General features: G+C 47.8%; 6 protein-coding genes across 6 annotated transcripts; 3 read left to right on the top strand and 3 right to left on the bottom strand.

The window, feature by feature from the left end:
- Positions 1-59: 59 nt before the first annotated feature.
- VE01_03684 (uncharacterized protein) lies at positions 60-1442 on the bottom strand. The gene is made up of 2 exons (XM_059463558.1): positions 1229-1442; positions 60-1171 (listed from the first exon to the last, which is right to left on the bottom strand). Exons 1-2 carry the CDS (start codon positions 1370-1372, stop codon positions 104-106), a joined length of 1212 nt encoding a protein of 403 aa, XP_059319821.1. The 5' UTR covers positions 1373-1442; the 3' UTR covers positions 60-103.
- A 1059-nt stretch (positions 1443-2501) lies between these two features.
- Positions 2502-4471, top strand: VE01_03683 (uncharacterized protein). The gene is made up of 6 exons (XM_018273168.2): positions 2502-2869; positions 2924-2981; positions 3047-3762; positions 3811-4112; positions 4169-4240; positions 4294-4471. Exons 1-6 carry the CDS (start codon positions 2605-2607, stop codon positions 4441-4443), a joined length of 1563 nt encoding a protein of 520 aa, XP_018131791.1. The 5' UTR covers positions 2502-2604; the 3' UTR covers positions 4444-4471.
- Positions 4472-5522: 1051 nt separating this feature from the next.
- Positions 5523-6959, bottom strand: VE01_03682 (uncharacterized protein). Its single transcript, XM_018273167.2, has 3 exons — positions 6564-6959; positions 6021-6502; positions 5523-5921 (listed from the first exon to the last, which is right to left on the bottom strand). The coding sequence occupies exons 1-3, from the start codon at positions 6798-6800 to the stop codon at positions 5645-5647; spliced, it is 996 nt and encodes a 331-aa protein (XP_018131790.1). The 5' UTR covers positions 6801-6959; the 3' UTR covers positions 5523-5644.
- Positions 6960-7283: 324 nt separating this feature from the next.
- On the top strand, positions 7284-8590 carry ALTA7_1 (Minor allergen Alt a 7). Its single transcript, XM_018273166.2, has 4 exons — positions 7284-7555; positions 7623-7708; positions 7768-8164; positions 8227-8590. The coding sequence occupies exons 1-4, from the start codon at positions 7529-7531 to the stop codon at positions 8326-8328; spliced, it is 612 nt and encodes a 203-aa protein (XP_018131793.1). The 5' UTR covers positions 7284-7528; the 3' UTR covers positions 8329-8590.
- A 1700-nt stretch (positions 8591-10290) lies between these two features.
- VE01_03680 (uncharacterized protein) lies at positions 10291-13087 on the top strand. Its single transcript, XM_018273165.2, has 3 exons — positions 10291-11027; positions 11078-11489; positions 11537-13087. The coding sequence occupies exons 1-3, from the start codon at positions 10488-10490 to the stop codon at positions 12952-12954; spliced, it is 2370 nt and encodes a 789-aa protein (XP_018131792.1). The 5' UTR covers positions 10291-10487; the 3' UTR covers positions 12955-13087.
- Positions 13021-15292, bottom strand: VE01_03679 (uncharacterized protein). The gene is made up of 3 exons (XM_059463557.1): positions 15147-15292; positions 13901-15048; positions 13021-13846 (listed from the first exon to the last, which is right to left on the bottom strand). The coding sequence occupies exons 1-3, from the start codon at positions 15197-15199 to the stop codon at positions 13416-13418; spliced, it is 1632 nt and encodes a 543-aa protein (XP_059319826.1). The 5' UTR covers positions 15200-15292; the 3' UTR covers positions 13021-13415.
- Between the last annotated feature and the right edge of the window lie 302 nt (positions 15293-15594).

Below are 15594 nucleotides of genomic sequence, written 5' to 3'. Positions count from 1 at the left end.
AGATTGTAGGAGTCCATCATAGAGACATTCATGCCTTGGCCAGCTTTTGGACTGTGTGTGTGGCAAGCTTGCAAATTATTAGCCGAATGGGTATGATGTAGATTTATGGCAACTGCAGCTTACCATCACCGACAATGAATACCCGCTCAATACCCTCGGCATCTTTCATGGTAAATTCTGGTGTCATTCGCTGACCAATTTGGTACGCAGCAAACCAATCTGGTTCAGTACCAGCCTTCACGCCAATCTTGTATGGGTACATGACTTTCTCGGCCTGCGACAGAATAGACTGATAGGTTATAGCAGAACGACGTTGTTTCGCGCTGGCCCTGTGAGCTTCTTCGGCTTCCACATTCTCATTGACGTCTGTCGGTATCTGTTCCTTGATTTGTACATAAAGCCGAGTGAGATACTCGCCAGTGGCTATTCTTTCCCGCGGGATGATCATAATGGATCCTGCATCAGAATGGATCGCGCAACGTTTTCGAACGTCGGGGAAGTCTGTGTCGCAGACGAAGTCTAATACTCCCCAAATATGGTCTGTTGTCTCCCCTTCAAGTTTCAAGCCCATGCATTTACGGACGCGCGAATGTGCACCATCTGCTCCCACCAGATACTTGGATCGGACAGTCCGGCCCGCTGCGTTGGAACCTTTATTTGCTCCATCTATCGGGGAACTAAGCGTGATCTTGACGGGGTACTCTGGATCAGAAGCTGCGTCAATTTCAAAATGCTCGAAGTCGGTAGAGCGAATAATTCCCCGTTTCGAGTATCGGTGAAGGTTCTCATCCAATATCCGCTCAATGCGCCCTTGGTGAATGGTTATTTCATGCTTGAATCTTGCATCAACCACAACGTCTGGTACAAACGAGGTCCGCTCAATGCCTCTACTGCCAGATTCGGTTGCTTTGGCACCGTTGGATCCATTTGTCGGAGCGTCGGCTGAATTGCTTTTGGGGTTCCAGAAAGCTACCTCTGTCATATGACAGCTCTCTGTTAATATTTCGGTTGCGAGATTGAGACTTTGAAAGACCTCGAGTGTGCGCGGTTGGAGACCATCAGCTTGACCAGCTTTCAAGGTTCCAGGTTTGGAATCGAAGCAGATCATAGACTCGTCAGACAGTCCATAACGGGCGAGTAAAGTAGTGAGAAATAGGCCTGCTGGTCCTGCCTAGGGGTTGGTTGCGTCAGTCCAGCTGCCACGACACATCGTCAGCTTTTGACTTACTCCGATCACAACAACTTCGTATCTTTCTGCTTCCTCGACTACATTTCTTACTAACGGCGGGGTCAGCCGAGGAAGGGGAGGTGCAAAGGATGGCAAAATGCGAAGATCGCGCCATGAGCTTGATGTCTCAGTGAAGACTGGCATTGTAGGATTTTGCAGAGTTTAATAGAAGGGTTACAATATGAGAACAGCAAGGCCAGCAAAAGGAAGGTTGATTCGTCAAAAAATAAATAAGATTAGTTGTTGGCGAGATCTTTAACAGCTCCTATGCGCGACGCGCTTTGTCATGGCTGACCTGTGAATTTGAGACCCCCACAGTTCCCCGGAAAGTTGCAAAGCAGACATCCGGGAAACTGAGGGGTCGATGACCCATGGCCCGTCGTGTATATGCTCTTTCCGGATGTGCAGGTAGATGTTGCGGTCAGGCCTTCCTTCTCGACGCTGTCTCCTCCGTCAATCGGCAGTTTACACCGTTGCGATCCCGGCCCAGCCATCAGTCCTTCTAGTCAAGCCTTTCCTATGCATTCGTACTCCGTGGTTACCTCTTCGGCGTCTCCATCTTTCGCATTTTGTGGCTCATTTGTCCGGTTGGCTAGTGGCTGCGAGTTTTGACGATTTTGGAGACGGGGCTTCAATCGGCCGGCAGGGGTGTCTAGCGCTGCCGGTAGTGATCCCCGCAACAGTTAGACAATGGATGCCTTCCGGACAGACAGGCACAACTCTAGGTAATGATGTAAGTACCCAGATCAAACAGATGACTAATAAACTCTATACGGGCACGCTCTCGAACCATGCTATGCAAGCAACTTCGACACACAGCGGCACAATTGATTTAGAATTCATTCTACTTTGGTATACGTACAAACTTACTTTACACGACAGGTGACCTAAATGCAAGGAAAGGAGGCGTTGGAGCAAAGAGATACATCGAATCCGTTAACGGACCTTCCTACAATACTCTTACACGGATCGATTATTATTAACCCACTAACTTACATGTAATTCTCATTTGATAAACTATGATATAGCCTGCAGCGTCAATTAGTGCGCACTTCTCCTCCACACTTGCGGGGTAACCATGTGCTTCGAGACAAGCTACGTAAATATCTCAAGCTAGCCGGGTCCCCCGCATTAACTATCAGAAGTGTAGTGTGGGGCCCCATGCCTTCCGGATCTCTAAAATATGAGATCCATTCCTCCTCGCTCTTCGACTCATTCTTCCAAACGCATCTGAGGAAACCCCAGAAAGTCATCAACATTCTTCCCCTTTTCCCTTTAAGCATCTGTGCTTTAATCTTGTCCAATTTCCCCCCTCGTCCTTCATCGACGCAGCGCATCCAATTTCTAGAAACGAGAGACGATCCCATATCACCGCTATGTCCTACAACGGAAAGGACTTTGGTCATAGTGTAGATGAGAAATTGACCAACCATGTTGAAACTGTCGTCGACCTAGATAAGCTCGGTGAGCTTGAGGGCTACGTTCTCAACCCTGAGCTCGGCCACGTTGACACCGGGCATCTCAAAACCAGCTCTGATGGCCGTACAACCCTCGTCCCCCAACCTAGCGATGACCCCAATGATCCATTAAACTGGAGTCAGACAAAGAAGAACGTTATTCTCTTTGTGATATCTTGTACTGGTATGACCAGTATTCGCTAGTGAGGTTTTAGTTCACGGTACTGACTTTGTGTAGCTTTCCTGCCAGATTTTGGATCTGCCGTTGGTGCTGTCACTCTCTTGCCGCAAGCTGCGTAAGCAATTGCCATCCTGTTTTGACAGTTACTTGTCCACATGCTGATCCTAACGGTATGCTCAGAGCCTGGGGTATGACTCCAGACGAGATCAACCACTCTCAAGTAGGCAACGTGTTCATGCTCGGCGCTGGTGGCGTGGTAGCAGTTGCTCTCTCTGCATACTTTGGAAGATATCCGGTTCTCTTCTACTTTATCGCCTTGGCTGTAGGAACTGCAGCCTGGTGTGCAGCAGCAACGACCTTTCCTTCCTTCATGGCCGCTCGTATCCTCAATGGCTTCTTCTCAACAGTAGCGCAAGGTGGTGGGCTCATGTTCATTAAGGACATGTACTTCTTCCATGAGCACGCCCGAAAAATCAACATCTGGTCCGCATTCATCATTCTCTCGCCTTACTTCGGACCCATGTTCACAGCGTTCATAATTGATACCGTCAAATGGCAATGGGCATTCGGTCTTTATACTATAATGACTGGCCTCTGCCTCATTTTGATCATGATATTCGCGGACGAAACATACTACGATCGCCGAATTCCTATAGACGCGCAACCGGCGCGCGGCTCTCACGTCAGCCGCATGCTCGGCATCGCTCAATGGAAGGGTCGTAGGCATCGCAACACCATCACCCAAGCTCTCCTACGACCTTTCATTGCCATCAGCAAGCTGCCGGTATTTTTGACCGTCGTTTACTACATGCTTACATTTGCCTGGGTTGTCGGAATTAACACCACGCTCTCAATCTTCTTGACTCCATTGTACAGCTTTGGACCTAAGCAGATTGGTAAGCGCAGTCTTGGGTTCCTTCCGTCTGCATTGCTGATCACCACAGGTTTTTTTTACTTCACTCCCGTTGTCGCCGCTCTTCTCGGGGAATTGGCCGGGCATTGGCTTCATGATTTCGTCGCTCGCCTGTCGATGAAACGCAACCATGGTATTTTTGAGCCCGAGGCTCGCCTCAATGTTATCTGGGTTAGCACGCCATTCATTATTGCGGGTTTGGTCCTTCTCGGATTTTGCTTGGAAGAGAAATATCACTATATGGTGACCTCTGTTGGATGGGGACTGTATGTTTTTGGCGTTATGATCGCCACTGTCGGTGTCAATGCTTACAACCTAGACTCGTATCCCGAGGTGAGACGGCAAACCATTCCTACAATTCCTTTTCAGGCGCTAACATCTCTTTCCAGGCCTCGGGAGAAGTCGCATCATGGGTCAACTTTGCACGTACTGCGGGTGGCTTTATTATTTCATACTTCCAGGTACGTATGACGCGAATTCTCGCTTTCAGTTCCAAAAACTAATTGTAAAAAAGGTCACCTGGGCCAACGAACAAGGCACCAGGAAATCTTTCGGCACTCAAGCCGGTATCTGCGCTGCGGGATTCATCATCATATTAATCCTGCAACGATATGGAAAGGAGCTGCGGGCTTGGGCTGGGCAACCACACTTTAAGACGAGTTAGAGGAATATTTGAGTGTATTATTGATGAGGCTACTTAGGTTGTTGAATTTACATCTTTTCCCGAGACTTGACATATAGTGTGAGCGGATTTAATGGTGGATAATAGCCACCAAACAGAAAGTGTCTTTATTTGTTAGAGATTCAGAGCATGTGTATAATTGGAAATTTTATTAATCATCTCAACAAAATGACAGAGATTTATAATCAGACTTATAATCCGGAATTTATGGGCTGAAGGGAGACATTCGCTCGCTGTTACATTCCCTTATCCCTCACTCTCCTCTAGGGTGTGAGTACTTGCGATGCCGCCACCTATCACAAGTACCATGGTTGATTTGAGTAAGAAATACGCGATACAAATAATGTATAGGCTATAGTGCAATTATTGTCGTCGTGTCGTACAAGTCCGTTAAAAGAAAGGAGGCTCTGATAAAAAAGGCTTGCATCCCGCGGTAACAGCGATGGTGTCTCTAAACATATTCAACAGTGGTACATCGCCCATACTTCTCCGCCACAGAGCCATGCGGCGATTAGCGACGAGGCGCAGATAGCAAGCCGTAGGCAAGCAGCAGAGCACTCTTGCTCCATGGCGTAACTCCCAGACTCGTACACCATAGCCGTATCATTACACAGTGAACTTCCTCCGGTACTAGCATGCCCGCCCTCCCCACAACTAGACGGCGTTTTTTTGCTTAGTCCTAGCATATAGCATCCATCAGCCATCCCCGCACTCATTGCGGAGTGGAATTAACGACCTATCGCATCAGCCATGCCAGCGCCGGGATTGAGCTCCAAAGTCGGAGTCCGGACATATGGCACGGTCCTGTCAGGAGCACGTCCGGCGTCAATAAATGCTGGGATGCTGCCTGAATGCTTCCGGGCACCCCGCGAAACCGGGTGGCTGAACGCGCCGTGGCTGAACGCCCACGGGCAGAGAAGCGGGGTTGCTAGCACGCGCTATGGGATGGGTGTGAGGGAGATGTCAAGAGGGGGGTAGTATGGCCGTTGAGGAAATGTCTTGCGTGGATGTGTTTGTGGATGGGGGGTGGCGAGGTGAGTGTTCATGATTTACGTAGATTTGGATGACAACGCGCTCGATCTACGGATGATATATGGGCAGTTATCACATTGATTATGGACAGTTGCTTAGAGTTATCTTGATAGGATGTTTATGAGCGTAACGCCGACAAAGATGATACGGCTCAATCGAGATCAGGCACAGGTAAATGATCAAGCAACTTGATCTTCTTACCTGGAAACAAATCCGCCATCGCCGCTAGTGCATTGCTATCCCTCAACCGCTGCGTCTCGTCGTCCGACACCAGTACGAAATCACGCGATATCAGCGCCGTGCCTTCTCGAACTCCGTACGCCTTTGCCTGCTCCGCGGAGACACTTCCAAGACTTTCGATCAGGGAGTCCTTCACCCCGAAGACGGCGTCCGATGTGAGATAGGGGTCTGGGTGGATATATAATGCCCTACATATATAGAAGATCAGCCCACGCTATAATTGAGAATTCTCGCGTCCGTCTCTCAGCGACAACGTGAAGGAGTGATAGAAAGCGGACCAGACTCACGTAATCAAATGATCCCAACCCTCCTTTTCGAACATAAAATGCATGTGCGCCGGCCTCCACGGATGTCTTTTCAGGAGCTTGAGCAACTTTCCTACTGGCCCATCATGCGGAATCGGATAGCTGACCGGCACGATCGCGTTGAACCAGAATCTGCCTTCCTCATCGCTCGTCATGACACAGCGCCCATCGGGGCGATCGTGCTCCGCATACTGTACATCGTAGTGCCCGCTGCTGTCCGTCTCCCAGATGTCGATTTTGACGCCCTCGATCGGCGCCCCGGACGGGTCTTTGATGGTGCAGAGCACAAGGCAGGGCCTGCCTTTGGGGTCAGACGAGATGTCGCTGCCGGAGGGGACGACCTCGGCTTTATGGCTGTGGAATGGCCCGAGGACGGAACCTTCAGTGCTGGAGGGGGGCTTAGGGTGGTCGATTGCGTCAACGAGGAGAGAGAGGCCGAGGATGTCGGAGAGAAGGATGAATTCCTGAGTTGCTGTGTTAGGTTGCATTCTGCCAAAGAAAACGAAGATTGGGAAAAGGATTTACATGTCGGTCATCGCTGCTGATCTGCCCGACGGTAACGAGGAAGTCGAGGGCGGCTTTCCATTCTTGTGTACTAAGCCTAGTCTCGCGGGCAAAGTCGTGGAGATGCGTGACGAGGCGCTCGAAGAGATATTTGACTCGCTCGCTTTCGCATTGGGAGTTTATGAGGATGGTGTTTTGGGTGATGTTATCGATATTCATGTCCTTGACATCTGGGACGTTTACCTCTGTAGGATCCATAATTGATTGCTAAGGAGGGGTTTTTTTCGTGTTGATTACTGTTGCTTAGTATAACTACTTATGTTAATAAAAAATTTAATTGAAAGACCCAAAGACATAGTTTGGATTAACTGGGCCTATGAGATTTCTTATTAATGATTTTTGAGAAATGACTTTTGGTTCGGGTGGTACCAGGTACGGTGCCTCCACGTCTGCGTTTCTGGATACCTCAGCGCCGGAAGGCAACGACGTTCCGGCGGCTGTGTAGGGTACTTACAGTACGGCGCCATAAGTATACGTACGGGTCTGTGCTTTTTCCCATACAAAAAGACACTCGTTTACTGAAATTTGAGCACAGACCCATACGAACTACTTTTGGCCCTGACTCCGTTGTACTGTAGGTTCAGTCATCACCGTTTGGCATTATGTAAGGTGGGGCAGACGGAAAGAGGCTGACTGATGATGTGCAATCCACGATATATAATCTTGTAATCACTTACAAAGGACCTAACGCACAACTCATTATACGATACTGGAGCGGCAAGCACCTCAGTGGGTTGAACTTAGGTATACTCGTTTTTGTTGTTTTTGTTGTCGTGCCCCACATTATCCCATGGAGGGGGAATTAGTATATAATGCCGTCGCATCCCACCTTCCTATGCATATCCTCCACTATACCATCATCCCGCCTAGTCAACAATAAATAAAAACACACAACGATCCCCATCTCCACCACAACCGATATCAAAATGGCGCCTAAAGTAGCAATTGTCTTCGTACGTTCCCACCGCCGCCTCCCAGTTCTGATATGACGACATGAATTGACATCTTCCTCGTTTCTAGTACTCTATGTATGGGCACGTCCACACGCTGGCGGTTGCCGAGCAGGAAGGTCTCAAGAAAGCTGGCATTGTTGCCGATTTATATCAGTAAGGACAAAGTCATATCCCTGGTACAGTACCACATGCTTACCGCATCTTCCCCATAGAGTTCCAGAGACCCTGCCACAAGAGGTGCTTACGAAGATGTACGCTCCTGCTAAACCAAATGTCCCAATTATCACCCCCGAAATTCTCGCGACTTATGATGCGTTCTTGATTGGTATCCCAACTCGTTACGGAAACTTCCCGGGGCAGTGGAAGAGCTTCTGGGATGCCACCGGCGGACTATGGGCATCCGGAGCTCTGTGGGGCAAGTATGCGGGTGTCTTCGTCTCTACTGCCGGACCTGGCGGTGGGCAGGAGAGCACTGTGATTTCCGCCATGTCTACGCTTGCACACCACGGCATCGTCTACGTCCCTCTCGGATACAAGACTGCCTTTGAGCAGATCTCGAGACTGACCGAGGTTCACGGAGGCTCTCCTTGGGGAGCTGGAACTTTCGCGGTAAGGAACTATGCTATCTGCGCCATGATGAGGATTAAACTGACATGTGTGGCGCTTACCAGGCATCCGATGGATCCAGACAGCCAACGCCCCTGGAATTAGAAATCGCAACTATCCAGGGGGAGAGCTTTGGAAACACGCTCAACAAGGTTAACTTCGCGTGACTAGCTGCACCACCGAGTAGAACTGTTGCCACTGGAGACAGCTCGAACGCGGTGGAATCGAACAACAGAGGTCAGAATGTGAGGGCAGCAGGCGATGACGCCCACAAAAGAGCTACGGTCCAACGGAAAGGTGAAGAGACTACAGATGGCCCCTGTGGCCTGCCGATGAAATGTTCCATTCAGTGAAGGTAGCGGGATTGTAATTTTACTCGTTACTAGAAAGTACTTGTTATATAGATATATACAAAACAAATATCGAAGACACCTCAGTGAAACAAGAATATAATTGAAGACAGAAAATGTCCCTTGTAGTACGCTTGTACGTCATCCAGCGCATCCTAAGCACCCTATTGCCGCAGCCAATACTGCTGGCACATCATTAAGTTGCTAGTAACCGCCAGCGTTAAGTGATTTTATTTTTTAAGGAACGCCTCGTCTGCTACTTGAGTGTACGTGCTGTCGTCATCATTACTCTTCATCTCCTTTTTCTTCCACTACACAATATGGTTCTGTGCCGACTCCTGCAGCTTATTATTTCGCAGCAGGATCCGCAATCAACAGCCTTGATGTGAATCTAAAGCGGCAATTTACAGAATTGGCAAGGGCCAAGGTCGAAATTCGCTGGGCCTCACCGGTCTAGGTGTGACTTTGGATCCGGACCAGCGGCCACGGGCCACCCCGGTTCCACTATAGTGACCATCTGATTCCTTAACTCAACGACATTTCTCCAATGTGATAACTTAACTTAATCTTGCCCCATTACCTGATACAAATACAAAAGTACTTACATGTTTCCTCCGTGTTAACTATCATTGATCGTCTGCATCGTTCGGCAATTTCCTGTCTATATAACATCTGAGTCTCGAGTTCAATTTACGGCTGCCAGCATTCGAAATTTCCCAGTCTTGCTGGACTGTCTTAAATAATTACGTTGTTTTAGCCGATTACGGGCTATTATGGGATGGTGTAGGTTTGAATTAGTCTAGGGGGGGGTTAGGTGTGTCTAGGGGATTTGTTAGTCTAAGAGTCGGGCGGGTAGATTTGGTTTCTTAGAGCCGATCTTGAGGTGTCGATCTCATAGTCTCGAAGCCCCTCACTTGATCTTGAGGCGTCCCTAGCTTTCGTGTCTACGTACTAGGGATAATAACCATGATAATAAGCCGATATATACAGTATGTTCCTCCATGTCGTCTCCGATAGCTCCAGATATTATGGAAGCACAGTACCGTAGTCCTGTATATAAGGGTTTACAATGCAGACCCGAAGGCTTTTCTTACAACGAGGCTCTACTGCATTACCAAGACCTGTTGTCAACACCAGTCCCGTTGAATAGCAACTTCGGCGGAACACTACATCGTTTTGTTGCTATTCCACGTATTAAACTCGGCGTACTGAATATAACTCACTCACATCCGCCGCGAAGTATGCGAAACCCCGCCCCATATCTATGTTTCTGTTATATATCTCTCACTTTTGCCTCATCTTTTCGCCATCTTCTGCGGCGGGTCTCCTTTCCACTGTGACAAGCTCTTTCATACTTAAGAGGCTACGCCATGAATACCAGTAATGTAAGAGCGCAGCCAAGTCGCAGTGTTTACTACATAAGTTCAACGTCTCCAGCTGAGGGATATCTCATAATGCAAAGCCATAACATCGAAATAATGCGAATGATGCGCCCTATCCATGGTGTGTATTTGTCTGGGCACTCTTGGTGTTATTTTGGGGTAGAAGTGACTAAGCGTTGAACAATGAGCGTGGTAGGTCTAAGAATGTTAGGAGAGAGGAGCGATGGTAGAGAGAGGCATAGTTAAAGGGGAGAGTGGTCGTCCATCACCGGTAAATTATCAGAGGCAAGGCACATTTCTTGAATCCGAAAAGTAAGCCTTGTCGTCCTGTATGATTAGTCATAAGAAGGTATGTATCCCTGCATCGTCATGTGAGGCTCATTCGATGGATGGGCAAGCCTGATCAACACCTCAATTTAATCGACGTAACTTGAACACCATAACCCTTAACGACTCTTTGCAGAGGTCTTTTAGAAGCCATGATATGGAAGTGACACTAACAGTGCTTTAATATTGATAGAGAGCGATAGTAAAGGCATAAAGTCTGTCGCAAGGCTGTCGCAGGCTTGCGCCCTGTAATGACCAGAGTCCACCATGTCCTCCCATCTCTCCCATCTCTCTCAATTCGACCACACGAAGATCAACGCACAAGTTATCCGGGAAGCAAACCTTGTTGTAGAGACACATTTGGTATCCGACCTGGTATCTGGTCAGAGACGTGTCCCGAAACAAAAAGTATGGAGGGTTGAGCGAATCATTGGGAAGGGCGCGTTTGGCGAAATTCGTTTGGAGGTTCTCATGGAGGGGAGCGAGCAGAGGGCAGTGAAGCGTCTGTGGACAAGCGGATCGACACTGAAAAGGGAATATCAAAGGGAGCTTGAGGCTCTAGTGGAGTTCTCGAAATTGAAATACAAAGAGGCGGCCGTGTTTGTGGAATTCTTAGGCTGGTTCGAGGATTCTGACAGCGTATACTTGGCTATGGAATACATTCCCCTAGGTGACCTTGAGCACAATGTGCCCTCTAGGCCTGGACAATTAGTGGAACCAGAAATCAGGCTCATCACCTTTCAAATCTTAGAAGGTCTGAAGATCATGCACTCGGAATCTTTCGTTCACCGAGATCTAAAGCCCAAGGTAACCGACTAGCTAACATTCTCATGATACACGTGCTGATATCTCCCTAGAATGTTTTAGTATGTAGAACGGGTCCCCAGTGGTGGGTCAAGCTTGCCGATTTTGGATTAACTAAAAGACGCACCGAGGAAACCGCATACCGGACACAAACAGGCACGGAATCATACATGGCGCCTGAGATATTAGATTACGTGCCTCGAGAAGACCCTCACAAGTCTGCATATACAACTGCCGTAGATCTATGGGCACTGGGATGCATCGTCTATCGGCTGGGAAGTGGAGTTGTCCCGTTTCCACCTGGCCCTTCCTTGTATAAATTCTGTGAAAACCCATCGGGATTCCTGTATCAGTCTCTTCAATTGGACCAATCTGGCATAGAGTTTATTCAAAGTCTACTTGCGCCAATTCCGCGGGATAGACTGAATGCCCAGCAAGCTTTAGACCATCCTTGGATGCAGATTGGTAAGTGAGGAATGGATTTGTTGGTATATTTGTTAACTGGCTTCTAGGCTTAAATCTAAATTCCACGTCTGGTCTAGTTCCTTTTAGTGACTACGGGCAACGAACTACTTGGGAATCTACTCTTAACACTGAGGGATACGATACTGTGACCCATGCTGGCTTGCAAAGCATATCAGCAACCCAAAGTATTAGCAGCCATGGCTCGCCCTCCAGTCTTAGGCCCATCCCACTACATACTACAAAGGAAACAAGTCAACCATCTCTGGCTGCAGGCATAGCTACCTCGAATCATTTAGATGGCACAAATATCGACGAGAGCCTCGACAACTCTACTCAGAGGATAGTTGCGGACTTAGCTCCGCCCTTGTATGCGGATGGCTATGTGCAATCTGACAAGTCTACATTCAAGACGTTCACTAGAGATATGCCAGTGAAGGAAGGACAAGTGGACGAACATATATCCTCGCCTAAATTCGCAGAAAGTATTGAGAAAGTGTGGAAGGAAAGTGAGAGATTTTTACAAGAAAATTCTCCTAGGCAAACATGGGCTAATGTAGCCGCAACCGGACTCACTCCTCCGCAAATGTCCGAAAGGCCAAACTCCAACCTAGGCCAGCCCCGAACTCCTTCAATCCCAGCGTCCGTAATTCACCAAACTCCCCAGGCAAAGGCTGTGGCTCCCCGTAGCCCTTTCCAACGCACAACCCCTAGGAGCGCAGCAATTATCATCAGGAATCCAGAAGGTGACATTGTTAAGCTGCCATCGGCAAAGCCACTAGGCGATGCCGGCCATGGACTAAATCGTCCGGATATTTATCGCTCAGCCACCTCTACCCATGCCTCAGAAGCTCCAGTCAATACTGTTTCCGGTGGTCTAATTGTCAAACCGAGCGCTTTAATCGCACCTACAGTTTCTCAAGTGACCTCTCACGGAAGGTCTAACAGCTACGGGGCTCCGGAGAAATCAAATGCAGGCATAGAGGATGCTCCGCTAAGCAAGTCTGCTAAACGAAAGGCAAAGAAAGCGAAAGAGCTGTACGAGAATTCTACTGCGAAACTTCCGGTTGTAGAAGTGAATCCTTTTACGGTTCTCGGGCCAGTGAGTGATCTGCCGACTAAGGATACCCCCGAGAGAAACGAAAATCCGTTAGGTACAGCAGACACCGGAGCAAAAACAAAGGCGTCTCTTACTGCTTTTGAAAAATTTAAGCTGCATATCAAACAGGAAGCTGAAGCCACCAGATTAGAGAAAGCTAGGAAAGCTCGAGAAGTAAAGCTCGGCGACTTGATAGCATTCTCTAAGAGTTTCAACCTTCACGCCCCGATTCCAGGGGATCTACTTCCGATCCTTACAAAGGACCCGGCGAAACAGCGGCAAATTCAGGCTAAGGCATTGAAGGATACCAAACCATTGTTGGCATCTTATGAACCGACACTAGAGGATGCAAAACGAAGCGTTGGGTAACTAAGGAGTTAAGAGAAGTAACACAATGTATTAAACGCAATCATTAATGACGAAAGACTGCAGTTACTCCTCCATTGTTATTACGCAAAATTAAAGCTATAAATCACATATTCGTAGAACATCTACTCCTCCCTCTCTTAATCCTCTATTCTCTCTCTCTCTCCCTGCCTCGCGCTCAATCTCTATACGTATCCCTTAATTTCTTAGCATCTCAGCCTCTCTCTCAATTTCTTAGACCCTCTGCCTCTCAGTCCGTCCCTCGGTCTCTTAATTCCTCCGTCCCTCTCTTTTAGTATCTTGGCTTCTCAGTTCCTCTCTCTCCCCCTCGATGTCTGAGTCTCTCTGCCTCTCCCTGTGTCTCCCCGCGTCTATGCTTCTCTCGTAATCTCCTAGCCTCTCTGCTATGAAATCAGTATCTCGGTGTCTTAGTGTCTCTACCTCTCGCTCGATCTCTCAGCAAATCAAAGAGAAATCCCATGTATTAATTCTAACACTGTTTCAACGAAACTTACGCCAATTCCTATTCCATCTTTATCCACGCCGCCCGGAATACCAGTCTCTAGGTTATCTAGAGACCGCAGACATAGCAATACCATATCAGTATACTTTCTCCCAAGTCTATGAGGCAGTTCACGCTCAGCGAGATTTTCTAACATCTCTTTATCTCGAAATGCTCGCAGGCGAGGATCTTTCTCTTTGCCTGGCGACACGAGGTTAACATATTCCGAAGCGACCGGAATGTTACCTTCCGTGTTCGGACTTGAGATTTGAGGGTAAGTGACAAGTGAAGTCCAAAGACCAATCTCCAAAAGCACTACGCCAATGCTATATACATCATGCTGCATCTTATACTGCTCTTCGGGCAAAATACCTTGGCGTGTTGGATGGCGGTCTATAGATTCTGTCAGTACTTGCCGTACGATATTAAAGGATGCTTAGAACATACAGAGATTCTTCTCCCAACTCTCATCTCCAATCAAATAAGTGTGTCCATCCGCAGGGCGAAACTTCTCGAATCCAACCAAGAACGGCGCGCCAATACTCGACGTCTCATTCTCAAACACAAGAATCGTTTCTGGCCGAATGCTCTTGTGGACGAAGCGGGCACTGTGGATATACAGAACTGAATAGGTGAGCTGGCGTGCGAGGTCGAGTCGCTCATTTAATGGGAAAGGAGCAGCTTCTTGTAAAATGCCACGGAGAGTTCGCGGGTTCCGAAAGTCTTTGGGAATTTCAAACACGAATGAAAAGGTTGGAAGAGCTTTAGGATGTCCGAACTGATCTGTGACAGTCTCTGATTCTTTAATGATTCCTTGGCATTTGAGTAGGCCGAAGTTTGGGGAGTTGATCTTGTGCAGGATTTGGGCAAGATCACGAGCATCCTTCGTGGTCCTGTCAATATCGGATCTGATGTTGCAGCGCATTGTCTCTATCATAAGACTATTCCCAGTCGACTTTGAGAGATGAATTGAGATGGGAGAGAACTCAATTACATCGTTAGATGAATGGTAAGAGTCCGCATCCAGCCAAATCGGAACTTCGACTGCAGGGTTTTCCACTAAAGTCGCATGAACAGCATCGCGCATCTCCTTTGCTGCCATAATGAACGGAATCTGCTGAGCCGGGGGTTTTTGTGTTTCCCGAGACAGCTCGTTGTCGATGCTTCGGGATTCAATTCGCATTATCAGCATCCAGCAAGGATCGAATCTTCCCTGCCACTTTTCAAGACCATTGACTAGGTCCTGTAGTGTGCCCTTTTCGAAAGCATATTTGATCTTCTGGCCAGGTGTCATCACTACGAGACTCTTCATGCGATCGATGATATTAGACTCTGTGCGCGACTTCCCGCGCTTGCTTTTCTCAATCAGCTGGTCTAAAGTGAGCGTCGCTGTCTTTAGCTGGCCTTCTAGCTCAGATAACAGGATCGATTGCATCTCGAGATAGTCTTCGTCTAAAGTGGTAGCGATTGATTTAAGGAACTTGATTTGGGATTCGGTCTTCCGCCAGTTGTGCTCGATTGTGACCAAAAAGGCCCTCGCCTCGTCCACTGCATGGCGATAACTTTTGCATCGTTTCACTAGTTTGGTTCCGTATCTGTACAGGAGGGTTAGAACAGTAATTTATATAATCAACGTGATGAGGGGAAGTATAAATAGGTTAGGAAGGATCTTTAGTAGCTACATGTAACTGACTTGATACATTGATCAGCAAAGGCTACTAGTGCCAATCCTGTTCCAAGTTCCATTTCAGGCCATCTAAAGAGTTACTGAACGGATACGGATAGTATGATAAATTGGACACCAAGTGACTTTTTAACCAAAAAATCTGAAAAAGACCCTTTGAAAATAGGACTGTAGGGAAGCTGGGTATAGTCATTTACTTATGAACATATTATTCGGTGCTACTGTGGCTGGCGAGTCTGCCTCGCCTTGCTCAGCCCACATACACATACCGCCTCGTTACTTCACAATGCTCAGCCTCTTCGATGAAGGCTCTTGACTATATCGACGAATTAAATATATCCACACTGCAAATTTTAGCGACGAAAGTATGCAGCTTTAATAGTACCTTGCGAATAAGTAACTTTACATAGAAATTACAGTGATAGTTACTTTGAATTGACGATTAGACCAGAACAGA

The sequence above is a fragment of the Pseudogymnoascus verrucosus genome (genome assembly GCF_001662655.1).
Source record: "Pseudogymnoascus verrucosus strain UAMH 10579 unplaced genomic scaffold scaffold_13, whole genome shotgun sequence".
Lineage (NCBI taxonomy): Eukaryota > Fungi > Ascomycota > Leotiomycetes > Thelebolales > Thelebolaceae > Pseudogymnoascus > Pseudogymnoascus verrucosus.
This window is presented reverse-complemented; position numbering and strand designations above follow the sequence as displayed.

Bases quoted from the DNA above. Each gene is read 5' to 3' on its own strand.
- VE01_03684 (XM_059463558.1), bottom strand. From the start codon at position 1,372: ATGCCAGTCTTCACTGAGACATCAAGCTCATGGCGCGATCTTCGCATT. The intron at 1,172-1,228 runs GTAAGTCAAAAG...ACCAACCCCTAG, and splicing joins ACGAAGTTGTTGTGATCGGA to GCAGGACCAGCAGGCCTATT.
- VE01_03683 (XM_018273168.2), top strand. From the start codon at position 2,605: ATGTCCTACAACGGAAAGGACTTTGGTCATAGTGTAGATGAGAAATTG. The intron at 2,870-2,923 runs GTATGACCAGTA...GACTTTGTGTAG, and splicing joins CTTTGTGATATCTTGTACTG to CTTTCCTGCCAGATTTTGGA. The intron at 2,982-3,046 runs GTAAGCAATTGC...CGGTATGCTCAG, and splicing joins ACTCTCTTGCCGCAAGCTGC to AGCCTGGGGTATGACTCCAG.
- VE01_03682 (XM_018273167.2), bottom strand. From the start codon at position 6,800: ATGGATCCTACAGAGGTAAACGTCCCAGATGTCAAGGACATGAATATC. The intron at 6,503-6,563 runs GTAAATCCTTTT...ACAGCAACTCAG, and splicing joins TCAGCAGCGATGACCGACAT to GAATTCATCCTTCTCTCCGA. The intron at 5,922-6,020 runs GTGAGTCTGGTC...CTATATATGTAG, and splicing joins GGTTGGGATCATTTGATTAC to GGCATTATATATCCACCCAG.
- ALTA7_1 (XM_018273166.2), top strand. From the start codon at position 7,529: ATGGCGCCTAAAGTAGCAATTGTCTTC. The intron at 7,556-7,622 runs GTACGTTCCCAC...CCTCGTTTCTAG, and splicing joins CTAAAGTAGCAATTGTCTTC to TACTCTATGTATGGGCACGT. The intron at 8,165-8,226 runs GTAAGGAACTAT...GGCGCTTACCAG, and splicing joins GGGGAGCTGGAACTTTCGCG to GCATCCGATGGATCCAGACA.
- VE01_03680 (XM_018273165.2), top strand. From the start codon at position 10,488: ATGTCCTCCCATCTCTCCCATCTCTCTCAATTCGACCACACGAAGATC. The intron at 11,028-11,077 runs GTAACCGACTAG...ATATCTCCCTAG, and splicing joins ACCGAGATCTAAAGCCCAAG to AATGTTTTAGTATGTAGAAC. The intron at 11,490-11,536 runs GTAAGTGAGGAA...ACTGGCTTCTAG, and splicing joins CCATCCTTGGATGCAGATTG to GCTTAAATCTAAATTCCACG.
- VE01_03679 (XM_059463557.1), bottom strand. From the start codon at position 15,199: ATGGAACTTGGAACAGGATTGGCACTAGTAGCCTTTGCTGATCAATGT. The intron at 15,049-15,146 runs GTCAGTTACATG...CCTCCTGTACAG, and splicing joins TTTGCTGATCAATGTATCAA to ATACGGAACCAAACTAGTGA. The intron at 13,847-13,900 runs GTATGTTCTAAG...CAGAATCTATAG, and splicing joins GAGTTGGGAGAAGAATCTCT to ACCGCCATCCAACACGCCAA.